The following is a 23693-nucleotide window of genomic DNA, read 5'->3' on the forward strand; positions in this document are numbered from 1 at the left end:
TAAAATACCTATATACTTGGGGAGTTACAGTGACAAATTAAAACGGTGGTTGTGGTTCGTTAGTCTAACAACTGGTAGGTAGCATGGTGTACGGTTGTGTCACTCTGAAGATGAGCTCTGGTTGAGTTCGAAACGCGTCAGTGTAGTGTGGTGGTGGTGATAGATGGGTTTGTGTGATTTGTGTGTGTTCTTACAGTGTGGAGGTGGAGGAACTGCATGAACACACATATTTTGCATAAGCTTAGCTATCGTAAGGTCGCGGGTGAGCAAGGAAATTCTTTTAGTTCATTGATATGGACCTCCGCAAAGTAATTTCTGATTCAATAAATTATTCTATACTCGTGGCAATTTTCGTTCTTGAGTTTTTGTTTCCTGTTAAGTTTTCTGTTGCCGGTACCCATTTAAGGTCTAAATTTGGTCTAAATAAAAACAAAATATTATAAGACTATACTTTTATTAATGTGCATGGGTTGGTTACATCTGAAATGTCACGTCTACGGCAAATATATATTTTTCAGTCTGCACAGCAGTGATTTCATGTTGGTACCTAATGATATTGAAATACCCGTACAAGATTGAAACGAATCACAATATTCCAAATGTTTATGAAATCATAACCTAACTTGCGGGCCTATATGTATTATTTTTTTACTTATTTAAACATGTCTAAACATAGCGAATTATAGATGGCAGTAGATATTTGCCATTTGAAAATGGGTTTTCTTTCAGTACGTTAGAATAACTAAAAAACGGCCAAGAGCGTGTCGGACACGCCCAAAATAGAGTTCCGTAGCCATTACGAAAAAATTAAGTAAGAAAATTTAGTTTTATGGGGTATGGGAGGGCAAATTCTGTAATGATTTTTTTTAGTAAGATCTGGTTGCCGTACTTGCGCGTGCCTGCGCAAAATGGAGCGGAGTATAAAGAGCTGTCTCACTGTCAACACTTTAGCGATATTGTACAGGTCTTTCGTTGGAAATCTAAAATTTTTGTAGTGTAAGACTGAGCACAGCTCTCTGAGATCTCTCGACTTTAAGGAAATAAGTTTTAGCCGCACCACCCCAAGCAGGCACACAGTAAGTCAAGACTGAGGTACAAAGTGCAGAATAGACAGTGTTTAGGGCTTCTGTATCGGCAGATTGTCGAAGTGTTCTATATATGTGAATAAGACGTCTGATTCGAGTGGCAAGCATGTCGACTTTTGGATACCAATTTAGGTTTCGGTCAAAATAGACACAAAGATATTTTATAATTTTAGTTTGCGCTATAGAAAGACATCTGCAGTTACCAGCATTGTTGGAATTGGCGTGAACCCTAATTTCATAGTTTGTGGGAGGTTGTGTATTGTTTTTAATGGAAAAGGGGATAAAAAATGATTTTGAGATATTGAGGGTTAGTAAGTTTTGCGTTAACCAATTGCTTACTATGGTCAAATTGTCCTCAGCCGTAGATTTGACGTCAGTCCAGCTCGAACCCTGAAAAACTAGTGCTGTATCATCAGCGTAGGTAAAAATTTTGCAGTTCGGAAGATTCAAGTCGCAGAGTTGGTTGATGTAGATTTGGAAGAGCGTTGGTCCAAGTATTGAGCCTTGAGGGACGCCGTACTCGATGGAAGCTTCGTCGCTTTGAAGTACGTTAATTATGACTCTTTGTGAGCGGATTCTTAGGTAGTCACGGAAAATATTTAGAGCAATACTCTTACGCCGACGGAGTCAAGTTTAGACAGAAGGGCGGGAATATGTACAGTGTCAAAAGCCTTTTGCAAATCGAGGAAAACACCTATGCATTTAAGACCCTGATCAAGAGCAGATGTGATGTGAGAGGCAAGATCGACGACGGCGTCCTCGGTGGAAATTCCTGGGCTAAAACCGTATTGCTGAGCAGATACAATGTTTGTTTTATTTATTGCGTGTTATGTTTGGAGTATGTATGTTTGTTTGTGTGAGAATTATACGTGTAACTTTGACATTAACAGTACCATTAATATAAATTAATAATATATAATATAATAATAACAGTAACATTAATATAAATTCGTTAGTGTTTTCATTCTTGTTATTAGATAAGTATTGTTGTTATTTATTAATACACATACATTTTGTTCTATTACATAAGTTTTTTTGTCTTTATTCACAAAAAATAACGACAAATAGGTAGATAGATATGTGGTCAAATTCAGAACGCACCTACCGGAGGGAAAAAGTTCACACTGTATTACCAATTCTAGTACCTAATGATTATTTTAATTTTAAGTAGGTTTAGGTACTTGCATAATTAAATGTAAAAATTACTGGCTAACTCACTTATCAACGTCCGACCCAAACCCTGGATCTAGAAAGCTGAACTTATACTTGGACTTCGAATTTCCCTCTTTTTATGGAGACAAGAACGTGGATGTATTTTATATTTCCATGGGATGAGAATTCTGCGATTTAGAAGAAGCCATTGGCATAAGCTACTTAGCTAGCATAACCTGAAATTTATAAGAGTGTTCAATTTATTTTCTTCCATCTTCATTTTTCTCGCTGTCGTGAGGTGAAAAATTGTGTTTCGCTCGGCTGTAAAGTTGTTTAGCATCTCGTGCATTTGAAACCCTCGACTACGCTCAGGATTCTTCTTTTGAACCTCTCGCTTCGCTCGTGGTTCAACTCTAGAATCCTTCGCTTGCTCGGCTTTCAATATACGCACTCGTGCCAAACAGTTACTTTCCAGCCTTGCATAACAAATAACTATTTTTAAACTTTTTATTATACCATTTTGTTGGCATAGTTTACATATATATCCGTGCAAAATTGCAGCTTTCTAGCATTGATAGTCCCTGAGCAAAGCCGCGGACGGACGGACAGACAGACAGAGACCGACAGACATGGCGAAACTATAAGGGTTCCGTTTTTGCCATTTTGCAAAAGCGTTAAAAAACATTTTAAAAACTGTATGTCAGCACTTTATATCGGGATAGCGGGCACCATTGTCATTTACTCCACTGGCGCGTAGTTTCTTTCTCCAATTACGTTAGTTTTAAGAGTCAAACGTAGTAAAGTCCGCGAAATATGTTGTGACCTCTTGTGTGCTAATGTTTTTTCTGTCAACAACTTGAATTTTGAGTATCTCAGTTGTTATTCATGCAAACATTTTTTTTTGAATACAAGTTATTCGAATAGCGCTTGTATGACTTAAATAATTATGAAATTGCCAATCTTTAACATAAACGCAAAGAACTGTAGAAATTCCAGTGCAGTTAGTGCTCTTTGCTGCTTTGATCGGGCCGCCTCGCATTTTGGCGGTACTAGCTTTCGTAGAGGTCTATATACGCTTGCAAAATATCAAAGCAATCGTGTTATGCGGTCTATAATCGAGGCTATTTTTGGCGATTATTTACTTATATTACTTATTTTTATATTACTTTTTACAGGTCTCAGAGGATGTATTGCAGATGACAGTATCCCTCACAGTCCGCCAGCACTGCCCAGACAGCAAGTTTGAAGCGCTATAGCCCTCATTGCCTCCTCCCAGCAAAGTGAGCGCGCGCCGGCCCCACCACGGCTGCGCCGGCGCCGCGTCGAGACATTCTCTCGCGCGCACTTCTACTTCGAGCGTCCCACATTGCGCGCGCAACACGAACAGCATTTATATTTGTGACCAGTATTAATTTGTGATGGAGAAAGAGCATCAGCCGGACTCGATGGCTACCATCACGATGAAACCGGAATACCCGCCGTCCGAGGTGTACAGCGCGTCGGAACCGCCACCGGTATGAATTTACCCGTTACTCGCTTTGAATAATGTTAGGCACGTAACGAACACGGATCTACTTACTGCTAGTTGTTTTTTTTAATACGATAATACAGAGACACAAAAATTTGGAATTTAAAGGGATTTTTTCTTGCAGATTAGGATAAAGGATAAAGTGAGAGATGTTGGTTAGTCCGTAAAACGATTTGATTGCGGGAAAGCGCCTTTCTCTCACTGCGTTCGCTGCGTTGACGTGTTGCTAGCTACTTGTTTGTAAACAAGGGTCCAAATCGCCCTTGACACCCACACATTCTAACAGCTATAAACATTCCAAACCACGTTTATTCACCAACTGTTGCGAAAAACCTTGCGTTAAGGTTCATGTTAATAGCATTCTACGAAGACCCTGTCTATAATTTGAAATTGTGTAGGCAGAGCGGCTTTTGCAGAGTGGTTAGTTGAAAATATTATAGCATCATAGTCCCACACAAGGGCTTGTACCGCATAATACCGACTACAAATGGTTAAAGAGACGTTGCGTAAAAATGTCACTTAAGACAAATCTACTCGCTGTACTCGCTTACCTTCGCCAAGTAGGTACTTACTGCCATTAAAAGCGGAACATAAATGGCCTAGTGGTTAGAGAACCTGACTACGAAGCTTGAGGTCCTGGGTTCGATTCCCGTGTCGGGGCAGATATTTATATGAAAAATACGAATGTTTGTTCTCGGGTCTTGGGTGTTTAATATGTATTAAAGTAGTATCTATCTATCTATATAATTATATTTATCCGTTGCTTAGTACCCATAACACAAGCTTTGCTAAGCTTACTTTGGGACTAGGTCAATTGGTGTGAATTGTCCCGTGATACTTATTTATTTATTTTATTTATTTATACTATGTCGAGAATCTTGGTTAACTGTGTTTGTGGATTTGACTAACCTATACCGGGCTTTAAGTTACCTCAGGCAGGGCTCCCTTTCCTAGCGATAGGCAAAAGCAGGCACAGGGCCAAGCCAAGTAAATTTGTCAATACTCGGTCGGAATAAAAAGTTTAATTGACAGTATTGTTTGCCCATAGATCGTTTGTTGCTCTTAGAGGCAAAAATATAATTTATCCATTATTCAATTAAAAGGCTTTTCATAATTAATAACAAAGGCCGGCAATAATCATGACAGTATAGTCAATCAAGGTTACGTTACAGAACTATAGTCTATTACGAAATACAGTAGGAAATAAATATTGTCGCTTCATTGTTTTAAATTAGAACAATACTTACCAATTTTATCAGTCTTTACGTGATCTATACCTAAAAGGTTGTACCAAGGTACTTTTAAATTTCAATATTTGGTAATGTTTTGTTAGGCTGTAGCTGCAGCTGTTTAACAATATATACAAATCTAAACCAAGTATGTCGATAGCAGATAATTAAACGGTCGTTAAACTTTTAGCATGCATCACACCCAGTTACATTGAATGGCGACAAAAGTGTATTTTGGGAATGGTCTTCGGACGTAGATGTGTAAACAATCACAGGAGGAATTGTGATAGCGGCACGCAAATGCGCTTGACGTAGACAAGCCACGTAAATGAATTCTTAAGCATTCCTTTCTGAGAACTGCGTTGTATGAATGTGGGAAACACATTGTTCTATTGTCCCTGGTCATCTATTAACAGAGGCACTTATCACGCTCCTCCCTACGTCCTTATCAAGCCGTAATATAACTGAAAGTTTGCTTTGAAAATAATTGCAGTGCCGCGAAAAGTTTACACAAGCCGAAAGTTTACACCTTTTGTCATAGCAGAAGTTTTAATTGTGATATATAGATAATATGCTAAATGTTCTAATGATTGTTTACAGTGAGTAAATTGCGTCGCTATAAAAAATAAAATAACAACACCATAACATCGCGGCAACGTGGCAGAGATATAAAACATTTTTGGCTTCAAATATTATAAGACAGTTAAGTTAAATAAAACGTGCTCAAGCAGCTATTGGTCGAATTAATAACAAATGGCAAAGCCGTAGGCGATCGGATTCCTATGAATTTGAGCAAAACAAAAGTTTGATGAAACAGAGATAAATTAAATAAGCAATGTGATTGAATAGAGTGAAATCGTTATTGGGCCAGTTGACCGAACGTGGTCACAGAGCTGCGGCTGAGGTCTTGCGTCACGTCTGACTGGCCACCGGCCACAGGCTGCAGCTACATCAATGTCAACATCAACAGAGAGTTCATTATTCTGATAGTTCTGGAATATTCCGACGTTTATATTCGGCAACTTGTAGACAACAATCCGTAATTATTAACATATTTAACAAATGTTTTCCGCATTTAGATTTCGGACGCTAAAATGGAGACACAAAAGCCTTCTTTTCAGACAGTTACTTCTCTTACAAAACGCCAGTTATTATTAAAAATGCGTGTCTATGTTTCAGTAAATAATAAGTAAATTCCACTGTTTTTTCCCGCTGATTTTTGAATGAATATTTTAGCGTTCGTGTTACGCACATTTTTTTATAATCTGAACGTGATTTACTTGTAAACATCTTGCAATATTAATTCAGTGATGTGTACAGCGAATATTATGAATATCAAGTAGGAGGCCGTAGGTTTGGCACAGACGCGGTGATCACAAGTCGTGGACAATGGGTTAGAATCGGTTTCTCCGGCGACGTGGGCACATGTGTTAGTCATCGCGGTAGACTCCTCGGTCTACCTCTGAATATGGCATATACGCATTGCACTAGAAAGCGGCTATACTTATAAGGCCGTTGTTATGATCGAGACACGCTCGATGTGGTATTAGATAAGCCGTCATACTAATGATGACTATTTAAATATGAATTAAATATGAAATCGATGCGTTTATCGTTGGTTAGGCATGATATAGGTGGTATTTGAAACCATACCTTGATTGTCTAATTCAAGACCATACAAAATGTATACCTACTTATTCAATGCAAGTAAAATATTAATATTGTTTGAACTTAAGACTGTGAAGTAAAAGCGAAAAGTAGCCTTTTAAAACTGACTTAAAAACGAAGTTTTTTTTAAATATTTTTAATGTTGATTACCCCAGAACTAAGCCAAACAACAAAAAGTTGGAAAAACCCGACTTTGTCACTTCAAAGTTCAATATCTAAAAAATGGCTAAACCGATTTTGATGAAATTAATGTCTAAGAGTCATCGCTATAAAACCTGATTTCAAGTAAAAAAACCGGCAAAGAGCGTGTTCGACACGCCCAAGATAGGGTTCCGTAGGCATTACAAAAAATCAAGTATATTTTTCTAAGGATTTCTTATTGTGTACGGAATCTTAAATTCCAAGTTTACTTATATTTTATACCTTAGGCTGCTATTTACTCTTAAGCTACTACTAATTCTCAAGCAATCTTATCCGTTATAATTTTCCTTGTAAATTTGATATACTTACTACTATACTGAATTTTTTCAAATTTTTCCACCCAACAGTTTAGATTTTACTAGGGGGCGCTCGACTTTAATGAAAATTTGCACTTTAAAGTTGAATATTTCGCAAACAGATCACGAAAAATCGTTGAGGCAACCCCCTCAATGGTTTTAAAATACCTATCTAACGATACCCCACACTATAGGGCTAGTCGAGAAAAAAATGATCAAGTGCGAGTCGGACTTGTACATGAAGGGTTCCGTAAACAGTTCAGTAAAAGTTTTTCTTAAAATTATTCTAATATAAGTTATTTTTGCTGACTGTACTTTATGCCCCTGGTTATACCAGTGTACTCGTCAAGACAACCGAGTCCAAACTCGATGTGGTCGTGTCGTTTATCACAAGAGTTCCTATGGTCACCCGCTAGCTTTATCAGCAGATCAACTCCATGTTAATAATATTGCATTGTCATCGGATTTATACATGCGTGTAAAATTTCGGTTCAATCGGTTGAAGGTCAAATTTGAGTTGAAAGATTCCACCCGAGCAAACATAGTTACATTAAGTACACTGCAAATAAATATAATGCTTGTAATAAGTTTTTGTTAAAAAAATCTCTTTTAATACAAGCTTTTTTGCCGAATGTACTTTTTGTTGACTGTATTTGCATTGTCGTCTAAACTACATATTTGTACCAAATTTCAAGTCGGTACTATTAACTATTGAGGAGTTCCCTCCAGCAGAGACGATCCTGGCAGAACCACCAAGATGTCACTACTAGATTATTTATTTGTCACCAAATTTACATAAGTATGCAAAATTTCAAGTTGATCGGACCATTTGTAAGTGGGTCAAATTTAGCTTCCAAGATTTGACCCAAACAAACAATAAATAAATAAATAAACAAACAGGGCAAGCTAAAGAAAAGCTTTTAAAAATATCGCCGAAATGTAAGCACTTGTGCAAGTATTTCGAATAAAAAACAATTTGTAATGTAATCCTCCTTAGTTCTGGCTGTTTGCTTCTGAAGCCAAAACGGCTAAAAAAAAAATGTGTGTGTTCAGTATTCGTCACTATTCGCGGGAAATTCGGCGGACTTCGTATGTTGTGTAATTAAATAATAAGAAGCTCGACTAGTGTGAATAAATTTTAAATTGTATTATAAACCTTGTAAATAGTGTTAAATACTTAGTAGCATTTTTTTAGTGTAAAAAATAATAGGTAAACATAGTGATTAATACGGCGTGGATTTGACGAGCGCTTTATCAAAGTTGTTGTTCATTTTGTTGTTCATAAATTGCTTTATTAATTTTGCACAAAAACGAATAAACCACACAATCAGACAGTCATTATATTATACTATCGAAGCTTTTATAAAACATCATTAAAATCGCAAACTTAAAGGTAAATATTCAAACGACATAGCTACCCGTTGCTAGGCGACTCGGTCGCCTTAGCAACGGCTAATAACGCCTAGCAACCAAAAACACTGAAATAAACATGTTTCGTGTATGATGACCCCCTTTAATTTGTAACTTTATTTTATTTTTAGTATCTGTTTTTATAGCGGCCACAGTAATATATAATCTGTGAAAATTTCAAGTGTCTAACTGTTACGGCTTCAGAGATAGAGCCCTGTGACAGACGGGCGGACAGACAGACAGACAGACAGACAGTGGAGTCTCAGTAATAGAGTCCCGTTGGCACCCTTTGGGTACGGAACCCTAAAAAACAAACACCCCCACTTTACGTCTATGGGAGGTACCTTAATAAAAATCTTGTATATTCATGTCAAATTACAGCTTTCTAGTACTAACGGTCTCTGAGCATAGCCGCGGACAGACAGACAGACAGACAGAGACATGGCGAAACTATAAGGGTCCCTAGGTGACTACGGAACCCTAAAAAGCGCATTTAAATCGGTTCACCCGTTTAAAAGCTACGGTGCCACAGACATACAGACACACATAGCGGTCAAACTTATCCCTCTTATTGCGTCGGGGGCTAAAAATTAAAATAATGATAAACTTCTACTTTGTAAAAATTGGTAAAAAACAAACGTACTTACCTGCGAACCTAGCTTCTACGTTAACTAACGGCAAGTTGTTGGTTTCCCGTCAGATCAGATAACTTGCATGCTCGTTTGCCTCCCTCTCATAATAAAAAAATTACAAAAATGGGCAAATCGGCTAATCTTTAGGGGATAGCAAAAGTTAACGCCGTTTAGTAGCCGCAGTATAAAGCCGTGACTAGAGTAGGTACACGGCACTACACCCATTCTCTTAAGATCATTTTGATATTCATAATAACAGTTAAAGATTCACCAGTTAGCTTATTGTTTGTGTCTCGGTCCATAAACCACACCCAGTTTATTACACGAAAGAGCCCAACATAGCACAGCGCTGGTATTTTGCACCGACTGGTTTTGGTAACGACTAGAAACCCAATATCCATTAATATAAAAATAGCAAATGGAAAAAAAACAAGTTAAGAATATTAGAAGGGATATCTCAAATCGTAAACTATCACGAGACTCCGACATATTCACTGTAATACACCGGATTAGGTACTTACATATTTATGTAGTCGTGTCTATTGTCACTATCCGTGACCAAGGATATCGGTTAGATTCGAAGTTCTCAGTAGATTACTTTATTTACTTACATATTACATAAAAATACAAACATTTTTTTTATATTACGGGACAATTCACACCAATTGACCTTGAATTGAGCTTGTGTTATGGGTACCTACTAAGCAACGGATAAATATAATTGTATAGGTAGATAAATACATACTTAAATGCATATTAAACACCCAAGACCCGAAAACAAACATTCGTATTTTCATTGTATACATTCACTAAATATGACCTGTACATTTTGCTTGTTGCCGGACACATTTCGTCCTACTTCGAAATTATTATTTGTTATGAGGCTGGAAAATTATTGTTTGGCGCGAGTACTTGACCTAGAGGATGGAGTCTAGGATTGAACCACGAGTGAAGCGATATTATTTTTCTTCCTGTAGTAAGATAAAAAACCGGACAAGTACACATTTTTTTTAATATTTGAGTTGATTGAATGAATGGTAATTTTCGGTGGAAGTTTGCATGGTAATTATACATCATATATATTTTTTTAGTTTTATCATTCTCTTATTTTAGAAATTACAGGAGAGGACACATTTTACCACTTTGGAAGTGTCTCTCGCGCAAACTATTCAGTTTAGAAAAAAATGATATTAGAAACCTCAATATCATTTTTGAAGACCTATCCATAGACACCCCACACATTTGGGTTTAATGAAAAAAAAAATTTAATATTTAAAAACCCATAAACCCCATTTGGAACCCTAAAAAATTGTGTTTTACGCTTGGAAATAAAGTTGTCTAGCGTCACTTGTTTTGACACCTTCGCTACGCTCGAGATTCTTGTTTTGACACCTTCGCTACGCTCAAGATTCTTTTTTTGAATCACTCGCTTCGCTCGTGGTTAGATACCCTACACTCTTTCACTTGCTCGGTTTTCACATAAGCACTCGCACCAAACAATATTTTTTCAGCTTTGCATAACAAATAACTTACTTTAGGTATTGAGTTAAAGCTTGTGGACGTTTTGGTTTTTACTGTAAGTCCACAAGATAATCTTTTTTTTATAAATAAATAAATAAAAAAGATCTAAAAACGGGTTTCATTCAAATTAGTGAAGATTGATTTAGTTTATTTGTGTTTGTTTTAATTTGTTTTCATCCCATTCATTCGAAAAATAAACGAGGATTTTGCATATCACGTGAATATTGTTCTCCGCAAAAAGAGCGCATAACCTCTGCTCTACGCTGTCATTTCCATACAGACTACGTGGAAGGAACAAAAAGTAAAAAAAAAGTTTCTCAAATAGCTTCGTGCAGTATTTTTAGAATAACTGAATTGTACACCGAATTGTAACATTGTAACCGTTGTTGGTCTGAAATCTGTAAAATATATCAATGTAGTACATACATAAGTATAACGAAGAAGAAGAGTATAACGGCTACGCGTTATATTAAGTTAACGAGTTATAAATATCGATCAAAACTTAATATTGAATATTTACCGCATCTTAGAACGGAACCCTACACTGCGCGTGGCTTAATTAAGACTCCTCATTATTTTACGTGAAATAGTTAAACATTATGTTATGTAGTAGCAAGGACTAGTAGCATTTTACACTAACCGAACCCAAAAAAGTGCTTTAAGTTGATTATGTGGGCAGGTATTTCAAACGACGAACATTTTTTTAAACTCACAGAAATATAAATATCAGCCATGTAAATAAGGCGTGTACTATCTCAAGATTTTACAAACCATTTTGGTGGCGTGATTAAATTGTATCTTACATAATCATGCCAAATTAAGTATAATTTATAATATTAAAAAAATTTAAGCTAAGCCGCGGACAGACAAACGTGGTGAAATTATAGGGTTCCTTGTTTGTGTACTAACCTAGTACTTACGTACTTTCACTTGAAGGGTCCACGGAAAGAACGTGTCTAGTCACCTAAGCAACTTTTTGAGTTATAGCGGTTTAAAAGTTAGTCACTCATCCATCACGAACAATTACTATGGTTATCATTTAATTAAAAAATATATTTAAAAAAAATTCAATGGTAAGTCAGTCATAGTACCTACTTTGCGAGCTCTACATTTTGAGATTAAAATCTCAATTTAAAAAAAGGTGACTAGGCATGTTCTTTCCGTGGACCCTTCATTTAGTACCTATATATTTTTAGAGAATCTTTTGACTATAAAAATAAATTTTAATTTTTTGTACAAAATCGAGTATTCATTAGTTCTAATTACGAGTAGGTACGGATAATTTTACATTTATCTTTGTTACAAGGTTGATATCAGACAAACAGGCGTAGCCAGGAAAGTAATACTTACTCTGGTAGGATATTTATAAGTTTATGTCCATATTCATCATAACATAACTTTCATGTTGTTAATTGAATAATTTGTCCGCCCAGTTAAAGTAATTCATCAAGATAACCTTAATTTTCTGACCGTCATCTTCATTTATGTTCACTTCATAAGTGTCGAAAGAAATAGTTCGAAACTCACGAAACCAATAACTATTAACAACATTATGCATACACGTACTTATGATTACTATACGGAAATTCATTATCAGTTCCTTAACTAAGTTACCACGCAAGAGAAGATTGCATGTGAGCGCACATATTATGTGCCTAAGTTAAGTATTTTCATGTTTTGTAAATATATAATCGCAGATACTTATTTTCATGGTTGAACAAGCAAATTCAATATGATAAGTTTTAAAAGCTTGCAGTTTCTTTTCATCATCATCCCAGCCTATATGTATACGTCCCACTGCTGGGCACAGGCCTCCTCTCAGAACAAGGCCGGGCTTGGGCCGTAGTTCCCACGCGGGCCCAGTGCGGATTGGGAACTTCACACACACCATTGAATTGCTTCGCAAGTTTGTGCAGGTTTCCTCACGATGTTTTCCTTCACCGCAAAGCTCGTGGTAAATTTCAAATGTAATTCCGCACATGAATCAACATCAGTCGCAGTTTCTTTTAGTTTTAAATATATTCTCACCGATATTTTTAAATCAACAGTGTGTGTTACTCATTCATCAGGGAGGTAGGGAAATATTCTCAGATTATTTTTTCTAGCCAGGAAGCGGATATCTAAAATGTACATTTTTTATGTAAGTACAGTTTCTAGATTATAATAATACCTATGTAGGTATGAAACTGAATATCTATTACGAAGTAAAGCAAACTTTTATTAGTGTAGATTTTAGAACTATATTAGTGGGGAATGAGTTAGTTACGTGTTATTTAAAACGAATGCTTCTGTTATTGGCAGGAGGACGGCACGGGAGCTCTGTAAATAAATAAATGGATGAAATTGGCTAAAGATATTCTCAGTGGGCTGTGGACGCCCAGGATTCCTTAGTAAAAAAAAACACCATTAATCATACTTTAGAATACTAATTATGTGAGTAAGTAATAAAAAATAAACATCTGAGTAATTTTAGCAAAGACGTCGGTTTCGCACTAGTGGCTAAGCATTTTAGCAAAACAAATTGTCTCGATAAAAATCGGCGTTTACGCTCGCGAAAGATGTTGATGGATTTCTCGAATGCAATCATGGAAGCACTTTCACTGCCCCCCCTAACCCCTGCAGTACGCAGGAGTTATGTAATACTGCAATTCTGTGAAACCGATTGGGAGTTGTTAGTAAACCGTCACTTCATTAACTATGCCTCGCTAAAGCAACAGGCAACAGTTACTAAACTTCATGGCGCCTTAAGTGCGAATTGGTTCTTTTGTTAAGCATGCATGAGTGCTTGCCTGAGACTGAGAGTACCGGCACGGTGTCAAGCACTGATTCTGAAGAGTTTCCTCGCCATATATAATTGATATAATAATTGATATTATATGTCACGTATTCTAATTCTAGTTTTATTTTGTTCTGTTAATACCCTATTTAAGTATGCAACGGTGGGTCAAGATTAAATATAATTAGGTAATTTGACATCATAAAATCGTAATCAATTATTTTTTATGTCCCACTTAAGCTCATATTAAAATTTAATTAAATTTACTCCTACTGGTATCAGTAATGGAAATTAGGTAGATTTGAAAATTACCATGAGCTTTTCTTACTTAGATACCTTTGGCCTCATCTGCACTTTTTATCAGGTGAGGATAAGGGTTAACCCTCACCTCACGGGACAATTTTATGTATCTAAGAAAAGGAAAAACATCGTGCATACCTGCGAAACAGTGCAAGTACTATAGTGTGCGTGAAGTTCCCGTTCCTCATTATACCCACGTAAGAACTACAGCCCAAGCTCTTTCATTCTGAAAGAAAGCCTGTGCCCAGCATTACATATAGGTCATGTGATGATATCGGATGGTAGATGGTAGTAGTCTACTTAGTATTAAATCGAGTTATGATTTTAAAGCCAGATATTGAGCACACATTCAATTATTTATTTATTAAGTAGGTAAATTAAATTAAAATATTTTCAATCATTTAGCATGTAAAGTCCAAACTTAATTTGATTAATCCCTTTCGAAATCACTCCTCTGTTAAGCCAGGTTAAGCCTTTGATAAAGTCAACGAAAGTTACGGAAGATACAGTAAATAAAGCATTTCATTAGAAAGGTAGTTTCATTACAAAAGCGTAGTCAAATTAAATATCGCATGTCAATCGTAATTTGCATTCAGTACTGCGTAATATTATAACGATCTTCATGGCAGGTAGAGAAGAAAGTGGACGGCGATTAATCCAGTTTGTAATTCTAAATTCTGCGAGCTTACTGAGAACTGCATATTGTGGCAGGGCAGCGCCGCCAAAACTAATTGTTTCTGTCTTTTAAGGGGATCCCATGCCCCAATGACCTTCGATCTCAATTCCTTAGTTTTCTAATGTTTTTTTGTAGCTTATTATATTAACAACAATGGCTTTAAGCAATATGGTATCCCATATTTACTTGAAAGCTCATTGTCTTCGATATTTTTGGCATCAAAGTTGAACAATTTTAAGCCAAAAAACTGGTTTTCTGGCCATAACTTTTGAGTTAATTAGTTTCAAATGAAAACCCTCGACCAGTTTTTAGAGACGTCAAAGACGAATCCAAATATGTAGATGTCGTATTTGAAATTTTCACAGATTATGTATTACGTAAAACAGAATAAAATAAATATTCCATACAACAAACTTGACTTTTTTGCCGTTTTTTGCTAATGCTTCATGTTGTATAGATAATGGTACGGAACCCTTCGTGCGCGAGTGCGACTCGCACTAGGCCGGTTTTTCAAAATATTGTTTTTTCCGATGCAGAGGCGTTAATTGTTCAGGAGGTTAATTGTTCTGGGGGACTACTAAGAAATTCAAAAATCAAAGTTCGTATCGTGTCGTCCCTCTCACTCTCCTATTAAATAATTTAGCGTCAGCGGGACGGCAAGATACGAAGTTTGAATTTTGCACTTCGTAGTATAGGCCTGGTGGTTCACCAACCATTCTAATTCACCATAGTCATTGCATCGAGAATAAATTGCTTAGCACTCTGTTAAAGTAGTCGAATTTCAACCCGTGAAATACTTGTTTTTGAACAGTTCCACTGGCCAACTCCTCGTCAGTTCCACATAACCGAATGGTAATTTTTAATTTTAAAAGCAAATGCACGAATTGACTATTAAGTATACTTACTCGTAAATACTCGTAATGTAAATCACCATAATAGTAAAACATTAGAAATGGTAGAGTTTATAATTTGTTTTATGTCATACAGGCATACCGGCAACGGGCGTCCAACTCGGTGCAGATCGCGAGGATCGCTGCGCTGACGGTGGTGGCTGCCTCCTTCATCCTAGGCACCTTTATCCTGGCATCGAGCTGGATCGCCGCGCGCTCCTCCTGCCATCAGCTGGAACAGCTGGACGCTATGCTGGACAAGGAGCTGGCGCTCGAAGGCAGAGCCTATGGAAATGATGGACTTATGGCGGTAAGAGCATTTATTTGAAATAACGTAATCGTTAGCTTCCGCCGGCCCAAGTGCAATGATTGAGTAATTTTATTATATTTTAAGGGCTGCCACTTGTGCTGGTACTGCAATGCAACAACGTTAACACTTAAATTTGTATTGGAAATTATTATAGAGTACGTAAATAATATTGCTCGAGAAGTCTTCAGGTATTGCAAGTATACAAGTGAATTGGAATGACAGTAATATAGTTAAAATCGCTGCAGTAATATAGTCGCATAAACGTATTAAATAGAGTTGATATTTATTGCAAAATGAGCTAAGTATGACATAGTGGGAATCCAACTTAATGGTCAGGAAGGATACCGGCATATAAGTACAGATCTACAAATATAAATAATAAAAACATATGATAAAACAACTTGAGAACATCCTCTGTTTTTACGGCCATTTCAATGCCATTCCATTTATTGGACCCTGGTCAATCGTATTTTACAGTGGATTTTGTAATTTCGTTTACAGACACTTGCTTTAAACAGGATGCTTGATTTATTATTTTTTACTTAAAGTCTCAGATATAACGTTAATTTAAGTGCATTAGTTTTTTAATTAGTCTTCTAGGGTTCTTTCCAGAATCTGGAACCCTATAAATCTGCAATTAATGCGAAGGACTAATGATTCCGGTTTCTCAAGTCACACCAGTGGTCGCATAAGAAATATTAAATAGCGTGACTAATTCATGCATCTTGTCTACATTGTCTGTTTGTATTCAAAGGTAGGATGTGACTGGCAAATACAGAAAGGCATATGTCACTTAGTCGTCAGCCTTGAAAGTCGTCGCTTACGAGCTTTTTTAGGACGCCTTTATGCTGCATCTAGACTAGACCGCTCGCGACGCAGAGCGACACTAGCGCAGTTGAATTGTTCGTCTCCTCTTTGATCGCGGAACGAGGCTTGTATGTATGTATGTATGTAAACTCTTTATTGTACAAAATAAGTAAACAAACACAGATGGCAAACAATGAAATATATGTATGTACAAAGGCGAACTTATCCCTTTAAGGGATCTCTACCAGTCAACCTTTGAGTGGATGAGAGGAGCATTCAGTCAGCTTGTTATCTTATGACAGAATTATTTACTTTTTACGTGGCTAATGTGATGTTTGTTAAAGTGATTATGCAATAGTTGCGACTCTTGTCACAGTTGTAAGAAGATGGGTATACATTAAACAAGTACTTACCTCATGATTGCGCTCACACGGAGATGGTCGGACCAAACGAGCGAAGCCACGACTGGTTCACCTTGAGGCTCTGGTCGGGTGTTACGCAAAGATGCGATTCTAAACAAAGTTTTTTTGATTTTACTACCTACACTGATGGTGCAGGACATTCAGAGTACCTACCTAACTATAATTATTTATACTAATCAGCAGAGATGCATTTTGCATAATACGCTCATTGTTTATGTTAACTCATTGGCACTAGAGCCAAGTCGGTTTGTGGTAGGCTTTTGATATAAATGAACCTAACATGTTGGGTTGTGTAATGAATGTTAACATCGGACACCGTCCTTAATGAGTGAGGAAATCGAAGCTTTCAAAGAATTAGATTGCAGTCGAACACGTTGAACGGCTTCACGCGTGAGAATCACCTCAGACAAAAGATTTGACGCGGTTAAGGGACTCTTACGAAACTAAAGAGCGGCCGCACATTGGATAAGTACATACGCTACTTTCATTTTCAATACTTTAAACAAAACACATAGAGGACAGCACATAGAGCTCTCTAATACTATACACATAATGCTGGGGTCTTTATCTACGGTGCCTTACGTTGGGATCAAAAGTTATTAATACCAGTTTCTGAAATTGCATCATCAGTACCGGGTGCTGTGAAATGAAGTTAGCAAAAGGTCATGTCAACTCTAATGAGGCTTATAGGATTAATGGCTACAAGTTATTGTGTGTCTAACTTCGTGTCGCGACATTGGAGCGAAAGTTGCGGCCGGCTGGCCGTTGAACCCGGGTCGCAAATCGCGGATGCATCTTCAGTACAAAGAATTTCATGTGCATTTCGAATATGGCACTTACTCGTTGTTTGTAATGCGTCATTGTGAAAGTGCAATTATTTATATTAGAGTTTGACCAGAAACATGAAAGCTGGCTGTGCTGCAGAACTAAATTTAATGGACAGTACAGAGTGTATAGATACATTATAGTTATATTATTTTCCGTCGGTCTGACCTTAAATTTGGTCCCAATGAATGCAAATTAATAGTACAGGTAGCAAATAAAGCTTGTATTAAGTAAAAATAAAAATTCTGGAAAGGCTTAACTTAAATAAATCAGGTAAGTAGATTATAGATAAATTATGATGATGCTAGTTTCTCAAGAAAAATAAAAAACATCATGTCCAAAAGACATCATGGTTTATCCTCATAGTCATTTTCCTGTTATAAATAGAATATACGACGCTTGTTTGGGTGGAAAATTCCAGGCACACAATAAGAAATGAAACGACAATAAAACAAATCATTTTCTTTTTAATTTAAAGCCGAACAAATAAATAAATGAATAGTCATTGGATGTCACAACATATCTTGGAATTGTCTTTATTGTTTTCCTTAAAGCAAGTGTTACCTGATTACTGAAGAGAAATAGTTCTTTCTAACAAGCACAGTATTCATTCACGGCCTTTGTAAGTGGTGTTAACACTTAACAGTCCCGCATTATGTTCACAATGTGTCTCTCTCGTTACAGTTATCTGTGCATAGATTAATATTGTTTTCATATTTTAAATAGACTGGTCATACTTTCTTTTCCTTGTGTATTGTTTGTAAGTTGGCTGAGGCGATGCAAGCGTTCACACTTATTGTCATTCTAAGTGGATGGCTAACTTGAGCGCGCTCGTTACGCGCGTCACACTACAAGGTTTTTGTATTACTTACTTATTATTACTTGTATCAACGTACGAATACCCAAGTCAGTTTGTAGTGCAAGTGCATGGAAATAAGGGTAGAGTTCAGAAAGTTGGCTATTCTCGTTGTCGTACTACTACTTTCGTTGTCGGGTTGTTTCTAGTCCGTCATTTTGTATGGTTGCCATTTAACGTGGTCCAAACTTTTGGTCTAAACCCATATAACAGCTCGGTTTTTTATCGAAATCCAATTCATATTAACGGCTTAGAGCCAATTCGATACTAGTAGGAGTACTCTATGATGATGCTGATAATGATAAACCTAGTCAAGTATATTTATTAACTATGTCATATTCTAGTTCAGTATTCGGGAATTGTAGTTTCTCTAATTCTAATACTTGGCACACCACTACTCTACATATTCGTAAAATATTGTTCAATAGCTTATAATATTAAAATGTACCTAGCTATACTCGTACTTCAGTTACTTCTCTCACAATGTTTTTTTGCAAAATAATGTGCGAAACATTCCAAAGTAGGTAATATCTACGTATTATATCTAACGTACAAAAAGATACGTTTAAAATGTAACATGGAAAACACTGGTTGATATTTGACATGTATGCTAATGTTTTTTTTATGAAATGCGTACTTAAGTCATAATATTTTTCAGATATTAATGTCGGAACGTAAACATCGGAAAAGCGTTAAGTCCTTGATTTGACCGCCATGACTGATGCATTGAAAATTAACACGTAGCTTGGTTGAGTAGCACAAGGTTACTTTTCGGTTGGTTTGTACGTCGCGAATGAGATAATGAAAAATGAACGCAGGTCATTCCTAAGGAGGATACGTTCCTAATTGCGAGGTCAGCTCTGAAAGAATTGAATTGTTTTTTAAACTAAACACTTACTTTTTACATGTTGTTTGGATTTCGTCTTTCTTTCCTAATGAATAGAGTTCCAAGTTAAAATGACTTAGTCATCTAGGTTGAAGTAGTTATGGTAGATGTCAAACGTTGGATATTAGTACGAGATCAGAGGCTGTATTATCTAACGCACTGGCGTTCGCGATCGCATTCAGCATCTCTTTCTATCCTCCTCTTATACCGCGTAACAGAAAGAAGAGGTGTTAACGATTATGATTCGAGTGTGATAGACAATAAGGCCTCTGATTACAAGTTTACTTTTTACATTGAGTACCACATGAAGCCTGAAATAGGTCTTTAACATCCCTAAAGTTACGTATACAAATGAAGTGCTACTGAGTTTCATTTACCGTAGGTACCTACTTATTATATCTGTCATCCGGCATTTTTTGGTCTTGACATTTTCCGGCAACTGCATCGTGGCAGACCTTTGTATTTGAGACTCGGAATGCCTAAAAATATAACATGATGTTTGATAAAAATGGGTTTGAGAGACTATTTTCGATCAAACGGGAAGTCCCAGATTTTTTAGTCCATTGACCACCGGTCAATTGCTGGTACCGTTCACGTTTGGACATTATACATATGACTTATTTACGACAAAAATGTTCAGAATGACTATACCTATCAACCCGGCCAATCGAATTCAGGCAGAATTGTTTTTTTTTTTACGTTACTTTGTGGCGGAAAAGGGTGTACCTACGTATACATGCACCTGCCCCCATATAGTCATTCACCTACTCGATGACGTAAACAAACTTGCAGTTACATCCCGTATTACATGTTCAATGAATTTTATGTTAAAAACAGGTATAAAACAGTACATCATGTTACGATATTATTAGCATGTATTTGTATGTAGGCAGGATTGCGAGCGGAAGCAAGCTATTTTCCGCGCGCGCGCACCAGAATGATCTTCAGTCACATCCGTCCACAGCGGCCCGTCGCGATGCAGTCATCTACATAGCTAATTAATAGCTTTGTCCACCCAGATAGTAAGTGCTGGTCAAGCGATGGTCTGCAAACGTTTTGATCACGGATGTTGCAAGTACAAACCTAAAAACCGTGCTATCATTGTTAGTGACCATGGTAAAATATTGTCTGGTACTTGGTTTTACCTACCGCGTTAATATGTAGATAAGTTTTTGTTAAATCGTCATCAGTTCAACTACTACACTGCCGGCGGTGCAAGATACTTTGGTACCTGTGATTTTAGAACGGATAGTAACTTCAGCATCTCACTCATATGGCTATATATACATCCCATTGCAGGGTACAGGCCTCCTCTCAGAATGAAAGGGCTTGGGCTGGATATTCATTGATACCTACAAATTAATACGGAACTCTCGGTGCGCGAGTCCGACATGCACTTTAAAAATGTCATTTGTAGTAGGTACTTTGCAACTTCATAACAAAGCTGCAGTTTTAATGAAATATGTTTGGTAAATTTAAATTATTGTTTTCAACTTTCCAATACTCGTGAACTTCGTGATCCATAAAATCGGACACATCAGAATGTGAAATTTCAAAAAGGTCGTAATAATTATGAAAGTTTTCTGTTTGATCATTCCTGTTATCCGGCGCGACAGGGCTTCCTTCGGCCACACTTCCACATTTCTACAAACTTTGCCAATACCTACCTTTAAAATACTTCTGGATTGGCGTCATCTTGTACCCGTAAGTTTCTAAGTTGCGGTTGGCCTTTATTGCCACAATTAATAAGATTTAGTCTCTCTTCAAATGTTGATTTAATTTTGATTAACTTTAGGGAGAACGATCTTAATAGATTGTGGTAAGAAGATACCACTTTCGTTATACATAATAGTGCTAGCGGTACGCCAAAAAATGCTGCAAATGGTGTTAAAAACATAAAAAACAGAACGATTGATCTTTTGGCTATACGAATCAATTTGACCCGTAGCACGAAAAAAAATACCAAAAAGGCGAGGAATTATGATGTAATCTTTTTTTGTATGAGGACATTTTTTTTTCTGAGACCTATCGTGTGTGACATCTAATGAAAGAGCTTACTAAGCCAATTCTAAAAATATATCACATCATTATATTTCAGTTACTTGTTTAAAACTAAAATAATTTTCTAAACATACCAAGTTTGGGCTCTTCCAGGTATGATACGGTCGAATCATTATTTGTAAAATATACCTAAAATGATATGTAATAGCCTCATATCCAACCCCAAGAAAGAAATAAATATATTTTTAAGTATATTTTACAAATAATTATTAAACCGTATCATATCTCAGGAGCCCAAACTTGGTATGTTTTGAAAATGATTTTTATTTTAATTTAAAACGAGTGACTGAAATATAATAATGTGATATATGTTTAGAATCGGCTTAGTGAACCCTTTCATCACACACACATGTAGGTTTCAGAACAATTTTTTTTCCCCATACAAAAAAAAGATGACGTCATAACGCCTTTCCTTTTTTTTTTCGTGCTACGGGTCAAATTTATTCGTTTGGCCTAAAGATCAATCGTTCTGATTTTCATGCTTTTAACACCATGTGCAACTATTAACTGAATTTCGGGGTGTACCGCTAGCACTATAACACTTATTTTATTAATCGAAGCTACCGATATCAAAGAGTTGTTTGAGATCATTTGAGTTTTACAATAACAAATGAGTTTTGTTAGCTCGTTGTACTTACATTACAAGTAATGACGTTATTCATTTGTTTTCATATTCACAAAGAATGACATCTTACATTATACAATAGGTACCTATTCATGTTTAACATTACCCGTGGGTTTTTGTTGTAATTCGGAGAAATGTCCATTAGGTACAAAACTTTCTAACAATTATACGTGCTAACGGCAATAACGTTTTTTCAATAGTGCCTGTCCGTTCTTTATGCATAAATGAATTTGCCATAGGTGTTTATATAAACACAAATATGAGATGAGAAACCGTGTTGTAGATGGTATCTTCAAAGTTTCTCTGTGCAAGAGGTGCAATTTCCACGTTATCACGCAACGTTTGAGGCAGACGGCAGCAGCTAAACGCCATAAATGTTTCGCAAATCCAGTAAAAGTGTTGTGGGCGTAATGCACAATGCGACAATAGTACTGGCGACGTAATCGCCGTTTTCTATCGGATTGGCTGCGGTGTCGCGCTTGGCTGCTCCCTCAACACCGCTCGTCACTTTTCCACACTGTTCACTTCACGACTTAAAAAAATATTTTTTACATGTTTGACAAACACCGTCAAACACGGTATGCAATCAATAATATACGCGCGTGCAATTATTTTGCCATCCCCCATTTGGTTTCCTTTTGTTTCCCCAGATTCCCACAATGTGACGACAATATGCGGCATTACACCTGTGCTAACAAACAATCATATTATTTGTAATCAATCATGCTAGCGAGACCAAGTGACCTTGCACTTTTCCGATAAATGTTTTTTTAAACACTTTGCATGATTGCGCAGTCGGCTTTAGCGATTACCCAGTGAGAACACCGCAATTGTCATGAACAATGACGAAGCTCTATGTAGGTAGATAATAACGTGCCTGCGCATACTAGCTAACCTGCGTACACTAAACTTATGTAGGTACTTACGGGTTATCTTACAAAGGCATCCGCCATTTTGTCGAGCGTTTTGATGTTTATTGCGCTATTGCGCTAGAGTGAACGGAGACTGTGGTCAATGTTTTTGCTTTGTCGCGGTAATAACACTATTTTTTTTAAAGATCCAAGCTAGCTGTTACATTTTCAATGCTTAGCTTTATTGAACCATTTAGCCCTGAAAAATGTAAAACTACTTGAACTGACGAAGTTTATAACAAAAAAAAAGTAACTTCTCATACTTAATTGTTGATAACTTTTTTTTTATTCGACGGGATGGAAAACGAGCAAGTAATAAATAAAGGCAAGTAGTAAATGGTAAGAGATCACCACCGCCCATAAACATCTGCAACACCAGCGGTATTGCACATGAGTTGCCAACCTAGAGACCTAAGATGGGATACCTCAAGTGCCAGTAATTTCACCGGCTGTCTTACTCTTCACGCCGAAACACAACAGTTCAAGCACTGTCGATTAATGTCGATAACTGGGGGTTCTGATCATGGAACAAAGTGATCCTTTAAGGGTTCAATTTGCCACCTAAGGTGCGAAACCTGAAAAATTGTTAGGATCAGTAGCTCTAGCTGATATTGAAATAGTTCAGT

At 36.8% G+C, this 23693-nt stretch overlaps 1 protein-coding gene across 2 annotated transcripts in view; it reads left to right on the top strand.

Annotated features, from left to right (window-relative positions):
• The first annotated feature begins 3568 nt into the window (after positions 1-3568).
• The window catches only part of LOC141430432 (uncharacterized), a 72796-nt gene continuing 52671 nt past the window's right edge, over positions 3569-23693 (top strand). For both annotated transcript variants that reach the window (XM_074091127.1, XM_074091128.1), the window contains exons 1-2: positions 3569-3751; positions 15462-15674. In XM_074091127.1, the coding sequence (XP_073947228.1) occupies positions 3656-3751; positions 15462-15674 (309 nt within the window). In that variant the 5' untranslated portion in view covers positions 3569-3655. The remainder of the gene's footprint in view (positions 3752-15461; positions 15675-23693) is intronic.

The sequence above is a fragment of the Choristoneura fumiferana genome, chromosome 8, assembly GCF_025370935.1.
Source record: "Choristoneura fumiferana chromosome 8, NRCan_CFum_1, whole genome shotgun sequence".
NCBI lineage: Eukaryota > Metazoa > Arthropoda > Insecta > Lepidoptera > Tortricidae > Choristoneura > Choristoneura fumiferana.